Here is a 25,090-nt window from a genome sequence, read left to right as displayed (position 1 = left end):
TTTGTTAGATATATCAGTTTTTGAAACAAGGACTATTCTCTACTGTTTCTTACTGGCCATGAACCTCTGTGCCTCAGTCTCCTTATACAGAAGATGGGAGTAATAAAAGTTCCTGACTCATAGGATGTTTGAGAATTAAACCACACATCACCTGTTGAGCACTTAGTACAGCAATTGGCACAGTCATCTCTCATGGATTGTTATTGTTGTTATTAATCTGTGAAATTGCCTTTTGTCACTTCAGTGACACTTATAACAAACTGATCAGCGGATACTTGGCAATGCATATTCTGGAAAAGATTATGTAGAGATAATGTCCTTAAAAGCTCTTCAGAGCATCAACATTGAAATATCAGGTAAATTATATCTTGTGCGTCATGCAATGCCTTCTCAATAGGGACAACATCACCACCAACAGGTAGAAGAAATTGGTTCTTGAGGGACAAAAAAAAAAAGTCTATAAATAGTGGTTTGTGGTCCTCCAAAGGGCCACCATACATTGATAGTATGTAGTGTATCTGTGATATTAAAATTTCATGGAAAACGGAGCCCATTCAGAAAAAGAAATGTCTAGAGAGGTTCTTGTGAGGGGCAGTGAAAAAAACAAGTTCAGAAATATCGCCTTATTTATATTAAAAGACCAAAGAAAAATGAATGAGATTGCCATGAAAAAGTTGAAAACAAATTTATAATTTGAAAAATTACAACTACTTTTGTAGCTTGCCAAAAATTTGTATTCTGCTTGAAGAAAAAAATGTGTAACTCTTTTCCCCACCAGGAAATGCAAGAATAAGTAATGTGGAATTTTATCACAGTGGTCAAGAAGGCTTTAGGGATAGCACAGATCCAAGATATGCTGTTACATTTCTTAACCTGGGACAGGTTTGTACTTTAATTTTCGCATTTTATCAAAATCAAATAGTTTGATTTTTGTTAGATTTTCACTTTACTAAATAGGCAAAGCTTAGAATTGCTAAGACTATAATCTAATAAAACTTTAACATTAGCATTTTTAGATTCATAGCAGAGTTTGACTCCAACCATTTGATGCATTTATTTAAAGTCAGTTTTAAAAAATGTAGAAAATGGAACACAGAAGGTGAAAGAATTGAAGATCTATAATAGTATTTCACATCTCCACCTTATTTTGCAATGACCAAAAATATTTCCAAATAGTAACTATCAACTAAAGTGAGTGTTGCTTAAATTTCTTAAATGAAAAGCATGTCTCTATATCCATGCCTCTGTCAAAAGTAGGAAAATAAATATGTTTAGGGTTGACAATTGAAGAGAATATGAGAGAGGACATATTTCTTATGAAAATAAAAAATAATCTTGTAGGTTTGAAGTTGAAACCTAACCTCTTGTTGACTGGTTCTTACAGACATTTGAATTGTAACCCCTTGCCTAGAATATTGACTTTCATGATTTAAAAAAATCTCAGCTCATCATGTAATCAATTCGGAAAAATAATTTTTAATTCCTTAGCATCTTGCAGGTAATGATAAAAATATAAATGCATAGAAAAGTACTTGAGAACTTTTAATTCACCTTTAAAGTTAGCACACTTTCTTGCTCTATTTCATCATAAGGTGAAGGTATATGGAAATTTGCCAGGATTAAGAGGTCTACTGGGACTCATGTCCTTCTGTGGAATGTATATTATGTATTTTACTTAAAAAGATTGGTTTCCTGAAAATCACCTACTTCAAATGTTTTCCTTTAAGTGTACTTTAATTTTATTTTTTAAATGTTCAATAAATCCCACTATTTTATAGATTCAAGAACATGGCTCATCTTATATTCGAGGCTGTGCTTTTCACAATGGCTTTTCCCCTGCAATTGGTGTGTTTGGGACAGATGGACTGGACATAGATGATAACATCATTCACTTTACTGTGGGGGAAGGTAATATAAAAATATTTTCATCCAATAACATGTCTTTCTGAGACAATCTTGTCTGCAAACTCCAGAGCCATGGTGTCCGTTGATCATTCTGTGAGAATGAAAATGGTCTATGTCTGTGCTAACGTGGTATTTACTAAACTGCATGTGGCCATTGAACCCTTGAAATGTGGTTTATGTGACTGAGAAATTGGATTTTTTATTCTAACTGTATTTAATTTAATTGTACTTACTTTACACTTAAGTAGTCACATGTGGCTGTGGCTGTCATGTTGGGCAGTACAGCTCCAGAAGAATTATTTTCCACACCGTGATCTTATGTGAGTTATCTCATCACCAGTTGTTTAAATTACTATGACTTTTAAAATACTTCTCACATATAAATCAAAAGGATTATTCACAAATAAAGGTTATTATTTTATAAAAATCATATTTGATTTAGGGAGTTACCCTTTCTCAACTGTCAGGCTAAAGCTTAATACAACCTCATTTAACGTGTGTAAAATCTGTATGTGTGTCTGTTAAGGTGGAGCCTGTGAACCCAGATATTTAACAAGCATCCCAGAAGATTCTAATTCAGGTAGTCTATTGAAGAGGTAGAGTATCAAAGAGTTCAGAGGACTCACTCTAAAATCGAAGGGGTTCGCTTGTCAGGCTCAAACTAGAAAACTAACCTCATTTAAAAAATGAAAGATATTCCCCATAGTACCCATTACAAATTTATATGTATCAGTGGGAATTTTATTTTTTTTCCAGGCATAAGAATATGGGGAGATGCCAACAGAGTCCGAGGAAACTTGGTTACACTTTCGGTTTGGCCAGGAACCTATCAAAACAGAAAAGATTTGAGTTCGACTCTCTGGCACGCAGCGATTGAGGTAGTGTGAACAAATTTAAAATTATAAGTATATAAAGTGGTAATTTATAATTTCTGGTTTGAAGATTATAATTTATATAGAATTTCAAATCTCAAAATGTCATTGAAAACCCTTTCTTAAAGATTGGTGAACTAATAAAACGAACTAATTAAAAGAGAGAATGAACTTTTTTAAAGGATGTTGTGAGCTCCAATAGCCGTTGAAAGTTTTCTTTGTGTTGAGGTTCATTGGTTTAAATACTTCTCTTATTTCCTTGCTTCTCTAACATTATTGCTTTCGAGTTCCATTGCAGGGTCTCTGCTGCTAATTGACTGTGTTACATATATTACTATTTAACTCTATGAGTTTAGTTTCCTTCCTCATATGAAAAGTTTGAATATTGAATCTCTAAAATCATTTCTCATCTAAAATTCTTATGATCCTATTTGAAAGGTTATTTACCTTTACCTGATAGTATTAATTGGACCCTTCTTGCTTCCTGTGAAGTTTCTTGAATTACTGTATTTATTTAGATGTAGAGTGAGATGGTAAGCAAGAAAATAGAAAGTAACAGAGAAAAGATTTGGAGGAAAGATAGCTTCCTCATGTGTTTATCTTACTTACACCATAGGAAGGAAAAGCAATTAAAAATAGCTCTCTTTGAAAGATGGGATAAGGATTGAATTTTGGTTTTGTACAACTGTTAATAATCACTTTAAAGTAAAATCTGAACTCTTGGAACTTACTATACATTTATGAGGTAATGTTCTCTTTTCATCTATTTATAGATGTTAGAATGTAATCAAATGTCAATTCCAAATCTTTAAAGTTATGTGTGTCTTTTGAAAGGTACTTGTCTTACTTTTATGAATTCCATTTGACTTTATTTTTATCATAATCTTTAAAAATAAAGATGTTTAATATGCTTCAAATAAATGAGATTTTTTGACTGTTTTGTTGATACTGTAGAGGCAAGAACTAAACCTTCCCTGCCCTATTCTTTTCATTTTTTACCACTTTGATTTGGCTCATAAAATAAAATTGTTAAGTAATTACCTAAGGCTAGTTCTAGTCCAGTTTTTCATTATAGCAGATTTTCTTTAAACTAATGAATGCCTCTACTGAGTGTTATGGTCCACTGAAATTGCCTTAGTTGTCTTTTTCTTAATAAATCAGATTGGTAACAGAATATAACTAAAAAGAGTGATAAAATTGTTGTAACCTTGCTGTAATACTGGAGTTTGGTCTATGGCTTATTAATATTGAACCATATCCAGCAGGTTTTGTGACTGAAATGAAAAGTAATCTCTTTAATGTACTTTTCTAATGAAGTCTAAGGTGTAGTATCTAGTGATGGGTTTACAATAAGAACCTAAGTTAATTTCACTACTTCATCTGCATTATAAACCTGAATGGGGTGAATAATGAATCCGATTTCACTCCTGAAAGTGTCATCCATAATTAGGTTCCCTGTGTATGTTGCATACCTGCTCTCATTGCATCATTGTGTCAGAACCTGACCCAGAGCATTTTCTTTGTCGTACTAGATAAATAGAGGGACCAATACAGTCTTACAGAATAACGTAGTGGCTGGATTTGGAAGGGCAGGGTACCGCATTGATGGTGAACCTTGCTGGGGTAAGTCTTTGGCATAGAGTCACTGAAACTAGGAAACAACTTGTCCAGGTTTGTTAGAAATAAATAACAAGTTAGTGATACAAGACAGCAAGTAGTATCATTGTGTGTTTCAAGTTTTACCTTGTTTGAATCCAAACTTCGAGTCTTTCTGAAGAAATTCATGTTTAATTAGATACAATAAGTTAAGGGTGCTAACAGTAAGTCAGACTTTTGCAAATGAGTGTACAGTTATTCTGAGTAACAGTGAAGGGACACATTAGATAAGAGAAGTACTAAACAGAGTAAACTGTGAGTAGCTGAGCCATACAAATATTTGATCATCTTGTTAAAATTTGCATCAGAATTGTATATTTAATCTTTAAAGGAATTTTGACTTTAACAGATGTTGCTTATAATTATATGACTTGATTTAATAATGTTAATTCTCTGGTTCTATATTTCCTTCAAAGGTCAGTCTAATTCCTTGGAAAAGTGGTTTGACAATGAAGCCCATGGAGGTTTATATGGTATCTATATGAACCAAGATGGCCTTCCTCAATGTTCTCTTATACAGGGGTTTACCATTTGGGCATGTTGGGATTACGGAATTTATTTTCAGGTAAATGGACCTCCAAAATTGATTTTTTACTTTTATTTATGGTTGTACTTTGTGCTGTATAACCTACAAGTTGTATTACAGACGACAGAGAGTGTACGTATCTATAATGTGACCCTGGCTGACAATGGAATGGCCATTTCTTCAATGATTTACATGCCACCTGCTGTGTCTCACAAAATTTCCAGCAAAACAGTACAAATTAAGGTAAGACTTAAATGCGGCCACACAAAGAAGAAAGAACAACTCTGAGAAGGGTAAGATTATTGAATGTGAATGACTTTCTTGGCTTCTTTACACTGCTCATCCACACCTCCTTCCTTTGCTCTCCTTACCTTCTGCCAAGAAGCTCTCCATCCTCCCCCTCCTCCCTCCTTCCCTCACCTCTTGTTGCTTATCACCTGCTAATCTTCCTACAGTTTGTTAAATTTTCACCATTTGAAGTCTTTCCTGAACCAGCTTAGATAGTTTTGACATTCCCTTCTCTTTTTGTTTCCACTGTTTCCTGCACATATTTCTATCATGGAAACATAACATGTCATTATATACAATTATTTGCATGCCTGTCTTCCTCTTCTCCCTTTGAATGTCATCCACTCAGGGCAGAAGTCGCATCTTTTTCATCTGGGTTTAATAAATGATCCACTTCTCAAAGTTATATAGGTTGTGTTTTGCTACAGTGGAATTCATTACTGTTAATTATTGTGTTTTCTCTTAAGAAATTCATTATTAAAGCTATACTGTTTGAACTTTTGTTTTAATAGAGCTCATTAATTGTTGGAAGTAGCCCTGAATTTAATTGCTCTGATGTCCTAACTAATGATGATCCCAATATTGAACTTTCTGCTGCCCATCGAAGTTCTAGACCTCCATCAGGTGAAAATTTCAGAACTTTAATTTTGGGGTTCATAAGAGTGCATATTCAAATTTCATTAACCTTCTTCTTTTTATAAAAGGTGGGAGAAGTGGGATTTGCTGGCCTACCTTTGCTTCAGCACATAACATGGCGCCCCGGAAACCCCACGCAGGGATCATGAGTTACAATGCCATCGCTGGCCTTTTGGACGTCTCAGGCAAGTTTAAACGTAGTCTTTGGAAATCTACCCAATCAAGTTCTGAAAAGAATATGTAGAACATAAGTAATAATGTTTCATTGTTAATAAGAAATGATTTAAATTTATCTTCTCAATATGATAAGTAAAGAAATTAGACATTGGAATCAGTTTCAAGAACAGTTCCCTGGCAAAATTTGCATATATATTTAAAAAATTGGCATTTAATTTTCCTTGTAAAACAACAGGAAAACACTGGTATAGGGACTTAATGTTAATTAGTTTCTCTAAATTTTGAAATCCTTTTATAAAATTAGGGTTATATTTTATTAGAACGTTTTACAACTTAAGAAATTTTAGTTCTTTAAAGGTTTTGCCAAACTCCCACAGCTATTGGCAGAGCTAGACTTAGAATCAAGAAATCTTGACTTCAAACCTGCTGCTTTTTCACTGAACCAGGCTGCCTCCTTAAAAATGTAAAATAACTATATACAAATTCTTGTACTGAACATACCAAATATTTTCACCTTGCCCATTAAATACGCTGAGCCATTCTCTATTTCTATTTAGCAAGTCTCCCCTTCATGATAGCTTTAACCAGTGTCTCTCCAAAGAAAGCCGTTCAATAAATTAGACTTCTAAATTTTGACATATTATTTCTTATAACTTTAATCCCCAGGAACACAAAACAAATTATCATTATTTTTCAGTGTTACTTCTAATGATGATATCTTTGCCAATAATTATTTAAGATGCCCAAAATTATGTAACACGTTGCATGGGTTTAGGACCAAGAAAGGAGATCTGCACAAGGTCCGAACAGCATCTACTACTGTGGTATTTTACTGATGCTCACTTACAAGCCTGTATTCATGCATATACAGTATTTGCTTAGGAGAAAATATAATCAGGCAGGGTTGTAGATAGCACATGACTAATGTAAGAATTTTTGGAGTCACTTTTTGCTGTTTTCAGTTCTAAGTCCAAAAGAGATTAAGTTGTTTGATCCAATCAGTTTTATCTTTTGGCCACACAATATATGCAGTAAGGCCAAGAAAGCAATAGTATTTCAGTTAGTCTTTGCTGCATAACAGACCATCCCTCAAATTTAGAGCCTCTAAACAACTGTTTATTAGCTCATGATTCTGTGGATTGGCAATTTTGGCTTTGTTCAGCTGGGTGGTTCTTCTACTAATCTTACCTGGGATTACACTGGTGTCTAGGTGCTGGTTAGTCTAAGGTGGTCTCACTTCCGTGTTTGGTGATTGTTGCTGGCCAGTGGCTAGAGTAATGGGGATGACTGAGCCACATGTCTCCTTGACTTATTCACATAACGGTAATCACAGAATTCCCCAAGAACACGATGAGAGAGTGAGCCCTAATATGCAAGCACTTTTCAGATCTGTTTATACCACAGTTGCTTTTGTCCCATTGTCCAAAGCAAGTCACAGAGAAAATATGCCAAGCCCAGAGAAAGTATGGGAGAAGACCACTCAGTGGTGTTAATATAGGGAGGCAACAATCTGCCACAAACGGTGGGGGACTTAATCTACCACATAAGGTAAGAGCTCCATGTTCAGGATAGTATTAAATGATGTGTTTAGTGGAATTCACATGAAATGAAACTGATTTTTACCACTTTATAGAAAATAATTATTTTTCTGTTGTGTTTGTTCTAGGTTCAACTTTTGTTGGATTTAAAAATGTTTGTTCAGGTGAAACCAGTGTGATATTCATTACTAACCCTTTAAATGAGGATTTACAGCATCCAATCCATGTGAAGAACATACAGCTGGTTGACACTACTGAACAATCAAAAATATTTATACACAGGCCTGATGTAAGGTAAAATATATGAAAACACAGTTTTTTCTTTACTGTCATCACAGTTTTCCTATGTTTTCTTCCCCTGCCATAGATGTCTGTAAAATTTAATCGGCATTGTGAAAGTTAAAACTATTTAATATATCTGTATTTTCAGCCAAGTTGAAGAAGCTAGGCCTTAATATGTGTATTTTCTCATACTTTTTCCCCCATGCATCGTAAAAAACACCACCATTAAACATAAAAGATAGAGACTAGGTCAGAATTGTATTTGTATGTTAATCTCTCTCCATTAATAGTCATTAGAAAAGAAAGTCATCTATATCATTTCTTCCCTTCTCCTTACCTCTTTTGTTTCCTTTTGCTTTCCAAATATCTTATTATGTGCACCCCAACATATGCTTGGAAATTAAATGTGAGTCATTATGATCATTGTGACCAACACCATGCAGAAACTTTGAACGGTGATTTTTTTTCAATCACAAAGGTTAGTTGGTGTCAGAATATTTCTAGAAGTTGACCCACTTAGATTCTAAGTCTTGAAAGAATATAGCTAGTAACTGCTACTCTTCATAAGAGGTGCAGACCAGAAATTTAGGTATAAGACAAAAATTATTAAAGGAAAGAAATTTTCTATTAGAGCTCTTTGACCTTTTTCAGTATAGAGAGGACAAGAAATAATGCTAATTAGATGGGCATCTCTGCAGAGAAGCAATGCTTTATGAATAGGCTGATTTCATCTGATCTTATTTTGATGACAGACCCACCCCTCCTCATTTAATAATTGTTGAACTGCAGTGTTTTTTGGCTCAATAGAGCCTCTCCCCACTAGAAAGCTACTAGCTCCTATTTAGTTATCATTGAATCTTTCAGATTTAATATATAACTTTAATATCTAGGTCATAAAGAAAATACTACATTTTAAAACATGCCTTTGAGTTCTGTGCGTTTATTGGGACACTGCTGGTATTCTCCCAGATCCCTTTTACTAGGCGGCTCACCCCGTCTCCAAATGCTTTAAATGTTGGCCAGTAATAACCTATATTTGCCTGCTTTTCCAGACGATTGCTCTTAGCCAAACAGGAATAGGTGTGAGAGGCTAAAGCTGTCCTTACTACTGCCTTCGTGTAGTCAGCAAAAACTGACTAATTTATACAAGAGTGCAAAAGGCTGGCCCCCTTGTCACAAGATGGGAACATCACGGTGTGCAATTCATGATCCAGAGGTTCTCCTGGGATCAGATTGAAGCTAGTCCACAGACCAAAGTCATCTTCCTTTTTTTTCCCCTTGCCCTGGATGGCTTCTCTTCTTCCCTTGAACAAAAATCCACATCTCAAGCTCTGTTTTTTTGGATCCTGAAGTAAAACAGAACCCGAAGCCACTATGTTAGAGTGCCACTGGGCACTCTATTCACAGAGTTGCTCATAAAAACACTGCACACACTTGAATCAGAGAATACATGACCTACATAAATATTTACTCAAATCATCTCCAAAACTAATAGTAGAGTAAGGGATAATTTATAGCTTCATGTCTTTCTTAGCAAAAAGCTCAGATCTATTAGATAGTATTTTATTGCGATAACTCTGGAATAAATTATATTCCCCCATGGTGTGCTGTATGCTGTATGTATAATGCAAGTATACAGTATACTAAGCATAATATAGTATGTATAGTACATTGCAAATTAAGCAGCCATTTTATTATCATAACCAATAGCAGTCAACACTCCAGGTGGCTGAAGATAGAGGCAGAACACCATCTATGATTGAACTGAATGATGAGTTTATGGAATTTCATCTCTTACAGTTCACATATCTATGGAATGGTTATTAAAATATATACCATAAAAATCATAATCAAAATATATCTGTTTGTACATACATAGGTGAAGGTCTACAAAAATATATACTAATCTGCAGTTGGTGGTGAGCCCAAGAGCTTGGGATAGAAAGGTGAAGGGGACTGAACTTTTATTAAGTATTTAGCTTGTTTTATAGAAAGCATGCAACCAATTTATAATTCTTAAAGACCCATTAAAAACAGAGAAGGAAGGGAAAATATATAAAGACTTCTCTGCCAACACAAGGATTTTGTATGTCTGTACAGCTGAGTAATTTACCTGCTCTTCGGTGCAATGTTAGTATATTTTGGGCAATACACAAATATGAAATCTATCATTCCACAAAATAAGGATAGCAAATTGGAATTCTAATTTTATTTCCCACAGGTATAACTTGTCCTTTTGAAATGTTAATAAATTCATAATAATAGACCAAAGCAACACAATAGAAAACCGGTTCTCATTACGATGCTAATGACATATGCTACTTGGTCCCACTTTGACTGCTTTCTGAAATAAGATTGAATCAACCAATTTTTTGGGATACTCATCAAATATGCAAGTTTATTTAAATGCTCTCCAGAATCAAGGAGGTATACTGAATCCAAGTATTCATGCCTTTCACCTTTTCTCCACAGTAAGGTGAATCCATCTGATTGTGTAGACATGGTTTGTGATGCCAAAAGGAAATCTTTACTTAGAGACATGGATGGCTCCTTTCTGGGGAACTCTGGTTCAGTGATACCTGAAGCAGAATATGAATGGAATGGAAATAGCCAGTTTGGAATTGGAGACTACAGAATTCCTAAAGTGATGCTCTCATTCCCAAATGGAAGTAGAATTCCTATCACTGAGAAAGCACCTTATAAAGGTTTGTTGGCTCTTATTCTGTTAATCCTCAGGTTCATGAAACAAAATATATCTTTTGTTTTTAATGATTGATGTACTCAACTAATAACTTATATTTTCTATTTGTTAATCTTATATAACAAGCAAAAGATAGTTTGTGGATGCTTTTGTAAGGAGATCCTTTTTCCTTGCTAAGTGTGTATTCCCATGTTTCTAGGAATCATTAGAGATTCTACTTGCAAATACATTCCAGAATGGCAGAGCTATCGGTGCTTTGGGATGGAACATGCAATGATGGTTATTGAAAGCCTGGATTCTGACACGGAAACTCGCAGACTCTCACCAGTGGCTATAGTGGGCAATGGTTATGTTGATCTCATTAACGGTAGGTATTCAGTGTAAACAAACTCATTACTCAAAGCATTCACTATTTATTATATTCATGGAGATATCTCATAAATTATTTATCACATAAAACTAGCAGACATCAGGACTTTCCTGCCTTCTGTTTGGAAGAAAGATCTATATGCAGGAGAGAGACTTGACTCCTCAGTAGTCCCCCACATTAGAATATTCAGTGAATAATGAAGATGTTTTCAAATTGCTCTGTTTTGTATGGTGGAGAAAGAGTTCACTCTGTTTGTGTTTACGTTTTCTTTTTCTGAAAGGCAACACAAGTTTTCCATTTACAATAGTGATACGACATTTCTCATTTAAATTAATTTAAATTTTAAGAAGTGACTTTCAATTTAATGATGATATAATTTAATGATAACATGAATGATCTCAGCATGGCAAAAATTATTAAGGTGTTGGAAGGATTACTGAAGCTTGGGATACACTAGACAAGGTGGCAGGAAAAAAAATCCCAGGATAAAAGTTGTACACACCACCAAAATTTCCCTTTAATTTTTAGTGCTCAGTTTTATTTATTTTTAAAATATGGCTTTTGTCACTTAAAATTTTTCACTTTATACAGAGAAATTTCTATTTTCAAAACCCACAAAGGTTTATTTAAAAATAGGATTTATGAATATATGTGTATTCATGTATGACTGAAGAATTGTGCTGTACACCAGAAATTGATACCACATTGTAAACTGACTATACATCAGTAAAAAATTAAAAATTGAAAGTAGGATTTATACTTTGGATGCTAAGGGGTAGGTTATGCTCTACTAGAGCTTCAGAAGTCTATATTGGTTTAAAATTCAACCGAAATTCAGTTACAAATATTGATAATAATTCTAAGCAAGCTAGGAAATTGAGCAAAGCTAATGAATAAATACATCAAGAAAATTCATCATTCCATATCTCACTTACTGCTCTGTATATGTATAATCCCAGCCACTTTAAAACTGAGGTGAAATAGAGAAGTTTGCTATAACAGTCATGTTACATGTGTTCTGGAATGTTTGGATTCAGGTGAAAAGCGTTCGCTTTCTTCTGGCTTTCTAGAGGGTTTAATGGAGTGCTAGTTTTCAGATTGCTTTGGTTCATTAATGATATTGACCCTTGAACAGTACTTGTAATCACAGTCTTTAACAAAATTGTATTAGAATAACAGTGGAAGAAGATTAAAGGTAATAAAACACACACACATAAGAGTTTGCTGAATTTACAAATTAACTAATGAACAAATGAGTAAGTGAAAGAAATAATTAATAAATTAATTATTCGGACATACAGATGTCCATGTTTCCTAGGTACAGGCTCTATTTTTAACAAATTAACTCTGTTGTAACGTATTCCTCAGCAAAGAGTCTGAGAAAGTTGGTTCCCCACACAAAGTCACATTTTATAGATAGGAGAAGGCATCAAGCATTTGCATCCTCACCACGTGCCCTGGGCTCAAATATGATTATTAGAGTAAAGATACATGTATATCTACTCCTTCCTTCAATGACCTTCCAGTACAAATCCTAGACACATTAATTTACCCATCTGACCCTTGGCAGTCTAGAAGTAAGGATAGTAGAGAGGGAGTTGCTTTGCTGCCTTCCTTCCTTTTTAAGTTGAGGTTTGAGAAATAACTTAGATCACTGAATGGATGGGTGGATGGATAATGGCTATACATGCTGAACTTGCCCACGGCAGTTTATTTTTAATACAGTTACTCTTCAGGCTTTGCACTAATCATACTCGTAATAGGGAACGTGAACTCTCATCTGTGTGGATGTAGGCCCACAGGATCATGGCTGGTGTGCCGGGTACACATGCCGGAGGAGACTGTCCCTGTTCCATAGCATCGTGGCTCTGGGCAAATTTTACGAAGTTTACTTCACTGGCACCAGTCCTCAGAATCTTCGACTGATGCTGCTTAATGTTGACCATAACCAGGTAAGGCAAGATAGAAGTAACCTCTTAAGAGTGATTGGTGTTTATTATTTGCACGTACTTCTGTCTGCGAGGGAATTTATCTCCTTCACTGCTCTCTGAAACATCATCATCCTACAGCTCATTTTCAAGGACCAGTAGGGTACTACTAGAAACACTGTCAGTCCAGACTGTTTTCATCAGCCTGAGAGCACATTTGAGTACCAAGCAGCTCCCTGCAATATGCACTTGGTTCTGCTGCTCTGTCTGAGTCGGCGTGACAGTGAGTCCTACAATGCGTGTGATTAGCAAGCAAACCTAAACTTTTACTTAAAAATAGTCCCTTTGCAAGGGTTTTTTTTGTTGTTTTTTTTTTTTTGGACTGGGAGAGGTAATTAGGTTTATTTATTTTTAGAGGAGGTACTGGGGATTGAACTCAGGACCTTGTGCACGCTAAGCACGTGCTCTACCATTTGAACTATACCCTCCTCCCTGACATAAAAATAGTATGGATCTAAAACTGGTCACTTGAAATTGTACATTTATTCTTCCGTGCTGCTATTATTTATATATGTCACAAACACATCTTTGGAATATATTTCAGAGATCACAGCATATTTTCTAAAATACCTTCAATAATGTCAACTCTTTGCTATAAACTGAATTCAGCAAGGATGAGTAAATTACATACACTATGTCAGTGGGAAAAGAGAGTGAGCTTAAGCAGTCGTCGCCTAATATAGATTTTCTTTTCTAAGAATGAGACTTTGAGGTCCTAGAGTAAAAGGACTGTGAAGAAAGGACACGAATCAGATGAAACAGAGAGAGGAGTAAGGAGAGGAGACATTTGCCCCCTCTCAGGTGACAGCAGTTACATCCTATCAGTTGCTCAAGATAAAATCTTAGAACCATTCTTGATTTCTCTCTTTCTCTCCCATTCCTCATCCAATCTATCTGCAAATCCTGTTGAGTCTCCCATCAAAATATCCAGAATCTGACCACTTCTCACTACCTCCATTGCCACCATCCAATATGAGCCAACATTATTTCTTCCCTGAAGTAAGGCAGTTGCCTCCCAGCTCCTCCTCTTGCTCACCTTTGCCCCCTCTGTTGTCTGTTCTCACCTCAGCCACCACTGAGATACATTGAGAACAAGTCAGACCAGGCCACTCGTGTGCCTTAAACTCTACAGTAATTTCCCCGCTGGTCTTTGTACAAGAGCCCGAGTGTTCACAATGGCCTACAAGGCACTGGGACAATCTCCCTCATCCCTTAACTCTCTGACTTCTTCCACGCCCCTGCCCCCCAGCCACCCTGGGCTCCTTGCTATTGCTCAGCATTCCAGACATGCTGCCACCTTGGCCCATGTCTCAGATGTTGAGTCTGCCTGAACATTCTACCCTGGGTGGCTGACTCCCCCACCTCCTCACTCCCATCCTCTCAGTAGGCCTACCTTGGTCACCTCTCCCTTCTTGGCTCTCCCAGTTACTCATACTCTGAACTACCTTTTCTTTTTTTCCAAAGCACTTACTTATCATCTTCTAATATGCTTCATACTTTAATTTTTAACATTTCTATTATTTATTGTCTCTCTCCTCATTCTAGAATATAAACCCAGATAGGACAGGGACTTTTGAGAGTCCCTAGAATAGGGCCTGGCTCAGATAGGCACTTGATTTCTGAATGAAAGAGAGTATTTTAATTTTAAAAATAAGAAAGGTAACTACAAAGTAACGTGACTTAATATTCTGAGCCTCTGTAGACAAACTCAAAAGAAAATTCCAAAACTGCATGTAGCTTATTAGATTCCCTATAAATTCCTCATCACCCTTGCAAAAGCCAGACTCCTTACTTTATGATTATATCTGATAGCATGAAATATGGGGAATAAACATGAAAAATGACCAAAATTGAATTAAGATAGTTATTTTGACTGATTTTTATTAGTCTTAGTATCTAACTTTTCTCAGAGATAAGCATTTTTTTTCAACAGTAGGTGCATAATTTTCTGTGGTTACATTGTACAGAGCTCTGCTAACTCTCCCATTTCTTCTACCCCTGGAGTGAAAGCCTGTATTGAACATTGTTAGCTTTTAAAGGATCTCCTTCTTTAATTTAGAGATTGTCCTCTAATAATTTCTTGTTATATTACATTCTTTTCTACTGAGAATCACTAATTAAGAGTTAAGTTGTAACATCTATATGAATGGTTGAATGTAAATCTATTTAACATTTTAGCTCCATATTTATCCTAAATCCATCAAACTTGGTTTTAATATTTTACAGAAGGCATGTATAGTTAAAGGATATTTTTAAAGTGCTAAATTCTAAATATTCTGTTTCATTGTTCTCTTAATACAACAAAAGTATTATTTATTTTTAATAGGCTGTTCTGGTAGGAATTTTTTTCCCCACACTGCAGCGTTTGGATGTCTATGTGAACAATGCATTGGTCTGTCCCAAAAATACAGTATGGAACTCCCAACAGAAACACTGTGAACTTAAAAGACATCTGTATACAGGTATTTCCTCAAATACAGCACACACTAAATATGTACTTAATTATATATAAAATTCTGTCATGTTTCATGTTTAATATTTAATTCTTTAGCCCTTGACAAATACAAGAGAAAAAACATTTTTACCCATGGTCCACCAAACACTAAAATGTGTTCATTTACAACATGCATGTGCTGAAAAATCACTGCTGATGGAATTCTTATCTATCTGCACACATGCAGATAGAAGTTTGTGTGTATAAGGGCTATATTCATTTGCCCTGTGAGAATTTGCATTCTACACATTTAGTTCAGTTATTCCTATGTACAGAAGAGATTTTGCTTAGAATTTTTACCCTAGCTCTGCTTTACTTCTATTTCATAGAGGTCAGAACCTAAATTCATTGGCAGTCACCAGACGTATTGCCAAGAAAGCTAGCGTAACATCAGTTGAACACCGTGAAGTAAATATGATAAAGTAAACTCTGAATTTAAAGGAAATACATGGAAGAAGCTAACCTTACCCATTTACCAACATTTGCAAAACCAAAATTTGTCTCTGCTCATTGAAGTCTTTTTGTTGAACAGGATACTAGCAAGGCCAGTCCATTCCATTCCACGTGTGCTACTTATCATGGTTTTTAGCTGCGCCCCATAGTCTTGGCTAACAGTGACGCAAAAGTGCTGCGGATCACATGCTAAGCGACACAGGAGAGTGTGAATGGATAACCCATACGCATGTTGTCCCTGGAGCACGTTCTACTTCTACGAGTCCTAGACAGAGCTCATGTTTCCAGAGGCATTCCTATGTGTCAGGCACTGTTCTAAGTGCTTTGTATATAATAACTGTTACTATATCCTATAAATAGCCCTGTGAGGTAGGCACAGATGAGTAAACTCAGACACAAGGGGGTGAGTTAATTTGCCAAGGTCACTGTCTCAGCTCAGGCTGTCATAACAAAATACAATAAACTGGGTGGCTTAAAAACAGATTTATTTTCTCACTGTTCTGGAGGCTGCTAGCATGAGACCAGGGTACCAGTATGATCTGGTTCTGGTGGGAGTGCTCCTCCTGACTTGAGAATGGCTGCCTTCTCATGTGTTCTCAGGTGGCAGAGATGGAGTCGGGGGTGGGGGGGGCGCTCTTGTGGCTTTTCTTGTAAGTGCATTAATTCATCATAAAGTCCCCAGCCTCATGACTTCATCTAAATCCAATTACCTCTCAAAGACCCCATCTCCAGATACCCTCACAGTGAGGGTTATGGCTGCAACACGTGAGCTTGGTGAGGGGAGACACAATTCAGTCCAGACGCAATATCAAAGCTGGTAGGGGCAGAGCAAGGTCCTGAACACAGGCAGTCTAGTTCTGGAACCCATACACTTAACTACTATGCTGCATTATTTCCTTAAAAGCTAAGAGAATCAGTTTTATTTTTATATATAAACGATGGAACATATTTACAGCTTAATTTTCATAAATTTTAACTTTTTTTAAAACAACATTTTGGTACCAAGTACTCTATCATTCAAGTTAAGAAAATAGAAACTGTGTCAACAGGCAGAATTTAATGTAGGGCATCGATTACACAGGTGTCAGAGGGCTGCAAAACAACGGCACCACTGCCCTCTTAGAAATTTTTTTCTGGAATAGCATTGCCTTTAGATAAACATCTTGCTTTGACACTGGGAATGGAAAATAATATCCATGTACTATGAATCTATACGTATCTTTTTGGATTACCCCAGATATTTATTATTATCTGTGTCTCCGCTTCCTTGCATTACTGTGAAGACATAGGATAAGGGGCATGTGCACCTCTAACAGTAGCTCGAGAGCAGCTTCAATTTATAACACAAAACCACATTCTTTAGATTCACAGAATGTTTAAATTAAATTGCATCTAGAACTTATACTAGTAGATTTTAAGAAATATATAGTAAGAATGAAAGCCTTCTTATACCATTGCTATGAGTGTCTGTTACATTAACAAGAAATACCCTCTTCTTTCTAAGATTCCAATTTATTTTTCTTTGTAAGCCTCACTATGAAATGTGGTAAGAAGCTACATGTCTCATTCCAGTGTTATTGTACAGTCAGTCTTTGGGCTCAGTATGTGTTAGTGGATTTATTACTTCTTGGACATTTTTGATCCTCTGCCATTAAATCATATATATGTTTATTGATAGAAGTATATACTATATATATAGTAGTCTCAATCACTTTTACAAAATTCAGTGCCCTAGTATAATTTGTTTAGCATTAACTGAAGATTTTTCAGGCTGAAATGTAAACCTGTTTTATTAACGTAAGATCCTTCTGAGAGATTTTGATACACACTTCATTTGTATTACATACTTTTGTCCTTAGTTAAAACAGAAGCACTGAATTGTAAATTTTCCTTATGAGTTGGTATATAGCCCTGCGTAAACTAGATGGCTATTAAAGTGAAATTTACATTTTTAAATTACCAAATGCCTTTGGTCAAGGCTTTAAAATTCTGAAAATGTAAATATTATTACAAGTACCATATAGGCTCCCAGTTCAAATTAGATCTTATTTCTCATTTGTACATGTCTATAGCTAATTGTTTTTTAAAATAAATTTAATGTATAATGAATATTAATGGTATTATTTAAAGAATTAACTTCAATTTTGCATGTCAGTTTCTGTAAGTATTTTTGTTTTGAATATGCAAACTTTCCTATGAAAGAATGATAATACTGAACTTTTTCAGAATTTTCTAAATTTAAGCAAATATTTAAAAACTGCATGGTAATTACAATAATGTAAATAAATTTTAACTGTGCTATTTTGGCTTTTTCCCCTTCATAGAACAATTCCTTCCTAACCTGAATTCCACTGTCCTTGGTGAAAATTACTTTGATAGAACCTACCAGATGCTTTACCTTTTGGTTAAAGGACCTATACCTGTTGAAATCCACACCACTGCAGTCATATTTGTCTCTTTCCAATTACCTGCTGTAACGGAAGATGACTTTTATAGCTCTCATAATCTGGTTAGAAACCTTGCCTTGTTCCTAAAGATACCAAGTGACAAAATCCGTGTCAGCAAAATAATACGAGGGGAAAACCTGCGGAGGAAGAGGGCCCTGGGACTCACAGTTGAACTGGAGATCGGAGATCCTCCCCCTCAGTTCGTAATCAACAACACTACAGGTATGAAGAGTAGACGTTTGAGATAGAGTAACGTAGTTACCAAACCAAATCCATAAATAGCCCCATCAAGGCTGGGTAAGCCAAGCCAACAGCCCCACATCCTGACCGCAGGGCCTGGAGATACTTTTCCCTGCTCTACTTCTGTAATCCCAAACTATTCTGAATCATGAAGGAACTTCAACTTCTATTTTGTTATTGTAGCAATTAATTAATTCAACAAAAGGATTTGGCCTAACATAAAAGATCCAAGAAATGACCTAAGGAAGTGACCTTATAGCTGAGAGACAAGGAGGAAAAGAGTTGGTCAGTGAAAAGTGGGAGCTAAGAATGCTGGAGGCTGAGGCAATAGTTGATGAGAGTTTGGTACATTTGAAGAACTGGGAAGGGTCCAATAGGTCTGCAGCAGAAGGGGCCAGAAAAGACCAGCTGCTGGAGTCAAGACTGAGAGGTAGGCAGATCATGGGAAACCAAAAGAAGTTCTCCTCTTTGTAAGCCAAGAGAAGGACAGAGGCTGTTTTCCTAAGGGAAAAAGTAGACCCTTGTAGACTCTGAGAGGTGGGGTGGTGGGTTAAATTTCCAGAGTAAACTCACATATTTACACTAACAAGTGCAAATGTGCAAGAATATGTTCTGTCTTTAATATCTATGACTGATCTAATCAGCCTTACCAGCCATCACCCCTTTCTCTGTCCCTCACTCCCCATGAGGAACAGAGGGGCTTTAACTTTCAAGGCTCTGGGAGGAGAATCCACTTAATAATGTGGTCAAGTTATTGACTATTATTATAAAAGTTGCACAAGTAAGGCTTCTCTGCATACTTTTTCTTAAAGAGAGCTTCCACACTGTGTAAATTTCAGACTCAGAAAGTCCTGATCTACCCTATTTCTGTCCAGCATCTTTTACATTAAACTCCCAGGCTCTCTGATGTGTGAACTTAGGTACTGGGTGAAGTTCTCACCTTCTGCCACTGGGGGTCATCACTCCTTCCCCAGGAGGTTTGCTTCTGACCTTTGACCCCATGCACCTGCCACACTGCTGTTCTGGAATTCTACCAGTTATGCAGGCAGAAGGTTCTTCCCTTGTGGCGATAAGCCTGTGTGGAAAGGCTTGCATGAATGGAAGAAGGTGCTGATCACCTTATCACCTCTCTTTGTTGAAAGAAACAGGAAGCATAGCCTTGTGTTGCAACCAGACCTTCCCAGTGATGTTCTCTGCCCAGTAATGGGTTACTTTCCTCCACCAACCTTCTGTTTCCTTATACCTACAGAATAAAGGCCTTAGACTCAACCTAGTCTGTTAATTTACTCTAGGAGTTGTAGCAGGTCCATGCAACATATACAGATGGCTAACTGACTCGTAGAAATCCCTGGTAAGCCCTTACATGTATTGGAGTCCAGTATTTACCACCCTCGCCACTCAAATGTCCAAAAAACTGATTTATTTCCTATATATGATCTAAATTTCTTCGCACACAGCTTCTCCCACCTTCCACCCCCTTAAAGAAGTTTTATCTTGTTAGTCAGATTTATCCAGACTGTATAACACAGTCTAAGAACATAGAAATAGGGGCAGGGGAAGGATAGGCCAATGGCGTGTTTCCCAGACATAGATTGGAATAGGATTTGAGGTCTTGAGGAAAACTCTGTAGCTTGGCAGGGAGCGAAATACTGGGAAGTGGCAAGAAAGATGTGTACGTAGTAATACTCCTGGTTTCCCACAGCCTTCACATAGTGTCAGGATCCAGAAGCTCCCAGATGTCCTAGAAAGCAGTTACTTAAGTACCAAGGGGACCTCTGGATAAGAGCTCTTCAAGTTACGGTCTTTGGTTTCTAGATGGCAGTCAGCAGAAATGGATGCCTTCCCACGTCAAATGGTCAGAAAGAACCTGTTAACAATGCAGGCAGGTCAGTCCTGCCACCCTGCACCAAAAACCAGTGAGGAGAGACGGTAGTCGTAGTGTGTAGACATGAGCCACCTTTGTTCTGCTGCCATGAGGTCACGCGAGCCCTCATACCTAGGAAGCCATCTGGTAGAAGAGTGTATGGAGGGAGTTGGGGGAGAGGGAGGAATCCGAAAGACTGACATTTATCCCAAAGAGTCTAAATCAATCAAAAGAAACCTTTAAAATTGGCAGGGACTGAAATTCCCTGAGACTGTGATTTTCAAAGTCTTATGAAACCTCTGCCCAAGAGCATTGGCTGCTTCTTCCCGAGCACACTAAGCTTCATGGCTTAGCCTTAGTGAAAGCAACTCAGTGATCAGAGTCCTCAAGGCAAGACTCTGGATAAGGAAGGGGCTAGCATGGAGGAACAGTATACCAAAACATCCTGGCTACAGCCGTCTCTTAAACGATCTGACTACAGCGTATAGAACAGAGTGCAAAAGAGAGAATGGACACAAAAAAGCCAGTTGAAAACCTGTTTTAGATTCTTTGCTGCTGATGGGTTAAGTAGGATTTGGGCAGTGGAGACAGACTTAGAAATTGAGAATCAGGTGGAAGGTATAGCTTAGTGGAAGAGTGCATATTTACTATGCACGAGGTCCTGGGTTCAATCCCCAGTACCTCCATTAAAAAATAAATAAACCTAATTACCTCCTCCCTCAAAAAAATCTAAAAGAAAAAAAAATTATAAATAAAATCAATTATTTTTTAAAAAGAAATTGAGAATTGATTTTTATGGTGTGGGGGAGAGGTGAAGTAGAAGAAGGGTTCAAGAAAAAGTTCCAGGCTTCAGACAAAAGGAGTACAGTGTATGGAGAGCCACATCTTAAGGTAAGGAGCCTTTTGGGGCAGTAGGTTTCAGGAACCTGCCAGGCTAAGAAAAGGGAACAGAAACTGCCTATGGTGTTAAAATTAACTGTGCACATTGTCAATGTCCAGAGGAAGTAATAATTTGGGGTTAGTAATTTAATGATAATGTTAGCAACTGATGAATCCACACTGTAAATTCGATGATGCTAATTATCTTTCCATTCCATAATTAACACTCTATTTTTTCAAAATGGTGTGCCATAATAGACATGCATAATAGTGCTTCACTTCTAAACAAAGAATGACATGGGAGATTATTAAATTAAGAGACAAATTTCTCCCACTATGCTCTCATTCATTTTTCTTGTCTCTATTTTATATACCTTTGTTTTTTTTTCTTAAATTCCAACTTTAAAAACATATTATACTGAGTACTTAATATTCCTGACCTCCTTAAGATGACTTTGTCCTGTTTAGCTCATGTACAGTTTGAAAGCTGTAGAATTCTATAATGTGGATGTAGCGACACAAACAAAAACTAAAGTGAAATATTCTCACTATTCCATATTCTTATAATCCACATGTCACAACACTGTTTCCTCATAGGTCAGATGCAATTATCTGAACTCCAGAAAATTGCTGATTCTCTTGGACAAGCTGTAATTTTAGGAAAAACCTGTAGTATCCTTGGATTTAATATCTCTTCCATGTCTATTACTAATCCTATTCCCAGTCCAAGTGATTCTGGCTGGATTAAGGTAAGAAAGTGCTACTGGAAAAATGCATTGTGGCTATTTAAAATATTGCTTGCTTCTTATTTTAACTGTTTTTCTATTTCAATACAATAATTTAGAGGGCAGTCTTTCTAATTTATTGTTGGCTATTTTTTACAGTATTACTAAAATGATAAAGTAGTTGAAAAAGGAGTATATCTTCTAAAAAATTATGTATTGGTATAAAATGTGCTTTGCTTCAAATATTTATAACAATGCTTTTGCTCTAGAGGAATATTGAAATAATATTGACCTCACGTTTTGAACATGTTTTAAAATAAACAGTGCATATTACACTTAGCCTGGCTAAGATGAGTTTGCTACTGAATGTAGTTTATTTTGTGAAAATCACTTCCTCCCTCACGACCATTTTCAGGTGACTGCCCAACCGGTTGAAAGGCTTGCATTTCCCGTTCATCATGTGGCCTTTGTGTCCTCGCTGTCAGTGATCACTCAGCCGGCAGCAACACAGCCAGGACAGCCATTTTCTCAGCAGCCTTCAGTAAAGGCAGTAGATTCCAATGTAAGTTATAACTCAAACATTTATCTAAGTGAAAGAGTTAAGCGATAAACTTTGGAGGGTGAACCCAACTTCACTAATCCTGGTACCCTGGCAACCTGAGGATGGCACTGCCTCTTAGAATTTGGACTGGTATCCATGGACCTCATCTTTTCCTGTTTTAAAAATGTTCCGTTTCAATGACTTTACTCGGCTGCCCATATTTTGAACTCTTTGTGTAGGAAAAGGAGCTTCTGCAGACTAAAAATTTGACATGAGGCATTAAAAAATAAAGTTCCATATATCTTTAAAGGAAAAAAAAAAGCATGGGAACAGGACAATTGTTATAATTCTCTACTGTTTTTCTCTTAGGGTAATTGTGTATCAGTCGAGATTACTTCACTGACTTTGAAGGCTGTACTAAAGGACTCCAATAACAACCAAATCAGTGGTCTTAGTGGAAATACAACAGTTCCATTTAGTGGCTGTTGGGCCAACTATACAGATCTTACTCTTCTTAGAACAGGTGAGTGTACTATTTTGGATCCTCATATATAGGCCCATAAACAGGGACAATTATAATTCTCTTTCAATGAAAAGATAAATTACAGAAATCAGAATGTCTAGCTTCCAAAAATACATTTAATATGTAAAACAAAGTGAAAAATCAAATAAGCAATTAAGGGAATTAAAACAGGTAATTTGAGGTTGTACATCAAAATTATATCATGATTCATATTTTCTTTGTGTGTATTTTTCTAAATTTTCTCACCATGTATTACAATTATAATAAGAAAACTTAATATGTAAATTTTTCAAATTCAAGAAAAAAAAGGATGAGATAGTGTCGTATAATTTTAATGGGCCATGCAGGAGTTCAGAGTTGAGCTGGAAAGTTGGTTCTGGTCTTTCTGAAAGCCAATGCAGAGGGGAACACGTGAGCGTTATCATGATTCACTGTGCCCGTCAGGTAAACCAGTTGCTGTGGAGAATTACAACTTGCTCTGAGATCAAAACAGATGTCTCGTATGAGGTCTCATGAAGTATACTCCTGATACCTCCAGCATGGTTTCAGTAATGCAGTGATAACTTCCACAGTGAGGTTTCTTGTGTTATCTCCATGTGGGTTGATGGCATAACTCCAATTGGTAAAAGCCTTTCTACCAAGGCAAAAATGGTATGTCCAAAAAACAAGTCTCTATTAATAATAGATTGTTCAGTGTTGAAAAGGATGAAATAGATTTCATGTACTTGATACAGGCCTCTGTTAATCTGCTTACCTCAACCTGGGCTCATTTAAGACCTTTGTAGGCCCTGACTCCTAAAAAAGTTTTACAGTGGCAGCACTCCACTCTCCTCACCACTGTTATTTCAAACACACACACTAAAGGTCAGAATAAAAGCAAAAATAAAGAGTAAAAGAAGTAAAAGAAATTCTAACAGTAGTCTTTTTTTTTTCATATAACTAAATATCAAAAGATAAAATTATTCCAAAAGAATTTTTTCCTTGTTTTATGTTCCTTATGCTTTGATGATGCCTTGCACCAGGTAAGTTTGATCTGCCTACTGAGCAGCGATATCTCACCCTAGAGCTCAATGAGAATCCAGTGGTACTGAGTTCAATATTGTGCTCTGGGACAAGTACATGGAGTGGCCTATACACTTGGTGGTTAAGGGCAGTGCCAGATTCTTCAATAATCAGGTTAAATAGTGGTAGGATTGGGACCTTTTTGTGGGAAATAAGGCACCTGACAAGAACCCTGCCTGAAAGAAGGTTGCCCACCTCTCCAAGAAGATGGACTCAGGAGATGCCCAGTGGCAAAGACCCAACCTGAGGATCATGGTCTGCAGACTACCACTTCCAAATGCCTTGTTCCACAGTAACCAGGATCACTGAGGTGCTGAAGCAGTAATGTAGGTTTCAACATTTTTGTGATAACAAAATAGCACTCTTCTTTTATCCAGTAAATTTTCTTTCAGAGTTCAAAGCTTCCCTCAGAGTATTTATCTGACCTGCTACAGAGAAGTGTCATTGATTCTGATACCTTCCTTCCTTCCTTCTTTCTAGCTTTCTGCCTTGCTTTCTTTTTTTTCATCAAGTGGAGGGTTTCAGTTCCCTGGTTGTGTATAGTAAGGAAGGTCAAGTATTGTCATCGCTTCATTATTTTTAGATCAGTTAGTCAGTTTGTAGTTTAAAAAACTTTAATAACAGAATATATAAGAAAATTAATAAAGCATCCTCCTTGTAACACTTTCTAGTAGGTACCCCACCCTGTTAGTAACTGTGAGCAGTCCCCCTGCATATTAGACTGTAGCCACAGCGTGGCCCCACCCCCTCTTCTTCTCACAGCTCCACAAAGAGCAAAGCAGGGGCCACCAGGGCAGAGGAGGTGTGGGCTGTAGTTTCTAACACAGAAAACGAGGATGTGAGAATTAGGTTAAAAAAAAAGTGGAAGAAGAAAGTAAACAGTTGAGGCTGCATCTTTTGAACAATCTGGAGAAATATTACTG

General features: G+C 36.6%; 1 protein-coding gene across 1 annotated transcript in view; it reads left to right on the top strand.

Moving 5' to 3' along the window:
* The window catches only part of PKHD1L1 (PKHD1 like 1), a 134,044-nt gene that overhangs the window by 104,562 nt on the left and 4,392 nt on the right, over positions 1–25,090 (top strand). The window contains exons 60-76 of the mRNA XM_010985141.3: positions 779–882; positions 1,779–1,908; positions 2,662–2,783; positions 4,310–4,400; positions 4,850–4,998; positions 5,080–5,202; positions 5,760–5,871; positions 5,952–6,068; positions 7,727–7,892; positions 10,353–10,585; positions 10,781–10,948; positions 12,746–12,903; positions 15,266–15,401; positions 18,211–18,555; positions 21,914–22,065; positions 22,457–22,603; positions 22,952–23,105. Of these exons, the coding sequence (XP_010983443.3) occupies positions 779–882; positions 1,779–1,908; positions 2,662–2,783; positions 4,310–4,400; positions 4,850–4,998; positions 5,080–5,202; positions 5,760–5,871; positions 5,952–6,068; positions 7,727–7,892; positions 10,353–10,585; positions 10,781–10,948; positions 12,746–12,903; positions 15,266–15,401; positions 18,211–18,555; positions 21,914–22,065; positions 22,457–22,603; positions 22,952–23,105 (2,607 nt within the window). The remainder of the gene's footprint in view (positions 1–778; positions 883–1,778; positions 1,909–2,661; positions 2,784–4,309; positions 4,401–4,849; positions 4,999–5,079; positions 5,203–5,759; positions 5,872–5,951; positions 6,069–7,726; positions 7,893–10,352; positions 10,586–10,780; positions 10,949–12,745; positions 12,904–15,265; positions 15,402–18,210; positions 18,556–21,913; positions 22,066–22,456; positions 22,604–22,951; positions 23,106–25,090) is intronic.

Source organism: Camelus dromedarius, chromosome 20 (genome assembly GCF_036321535.1).
Source record: "Camelus dromedarius isolate mCamDro1 chromosome 20, mCamDro1.pat, whole genome shotgun sequence".
Taxonomy (NCBI): domain Eukaryota; kingdom Metazoa; phylum Chordata; class Mammalia; order Artiodactyla; family Camelidae; genus Camelus; species Camelus dromedarius.
Note: the sequence above shows the minus strand (reverse complement) of the source record. Positions and strands in the feature narration are given on the sequence as shown.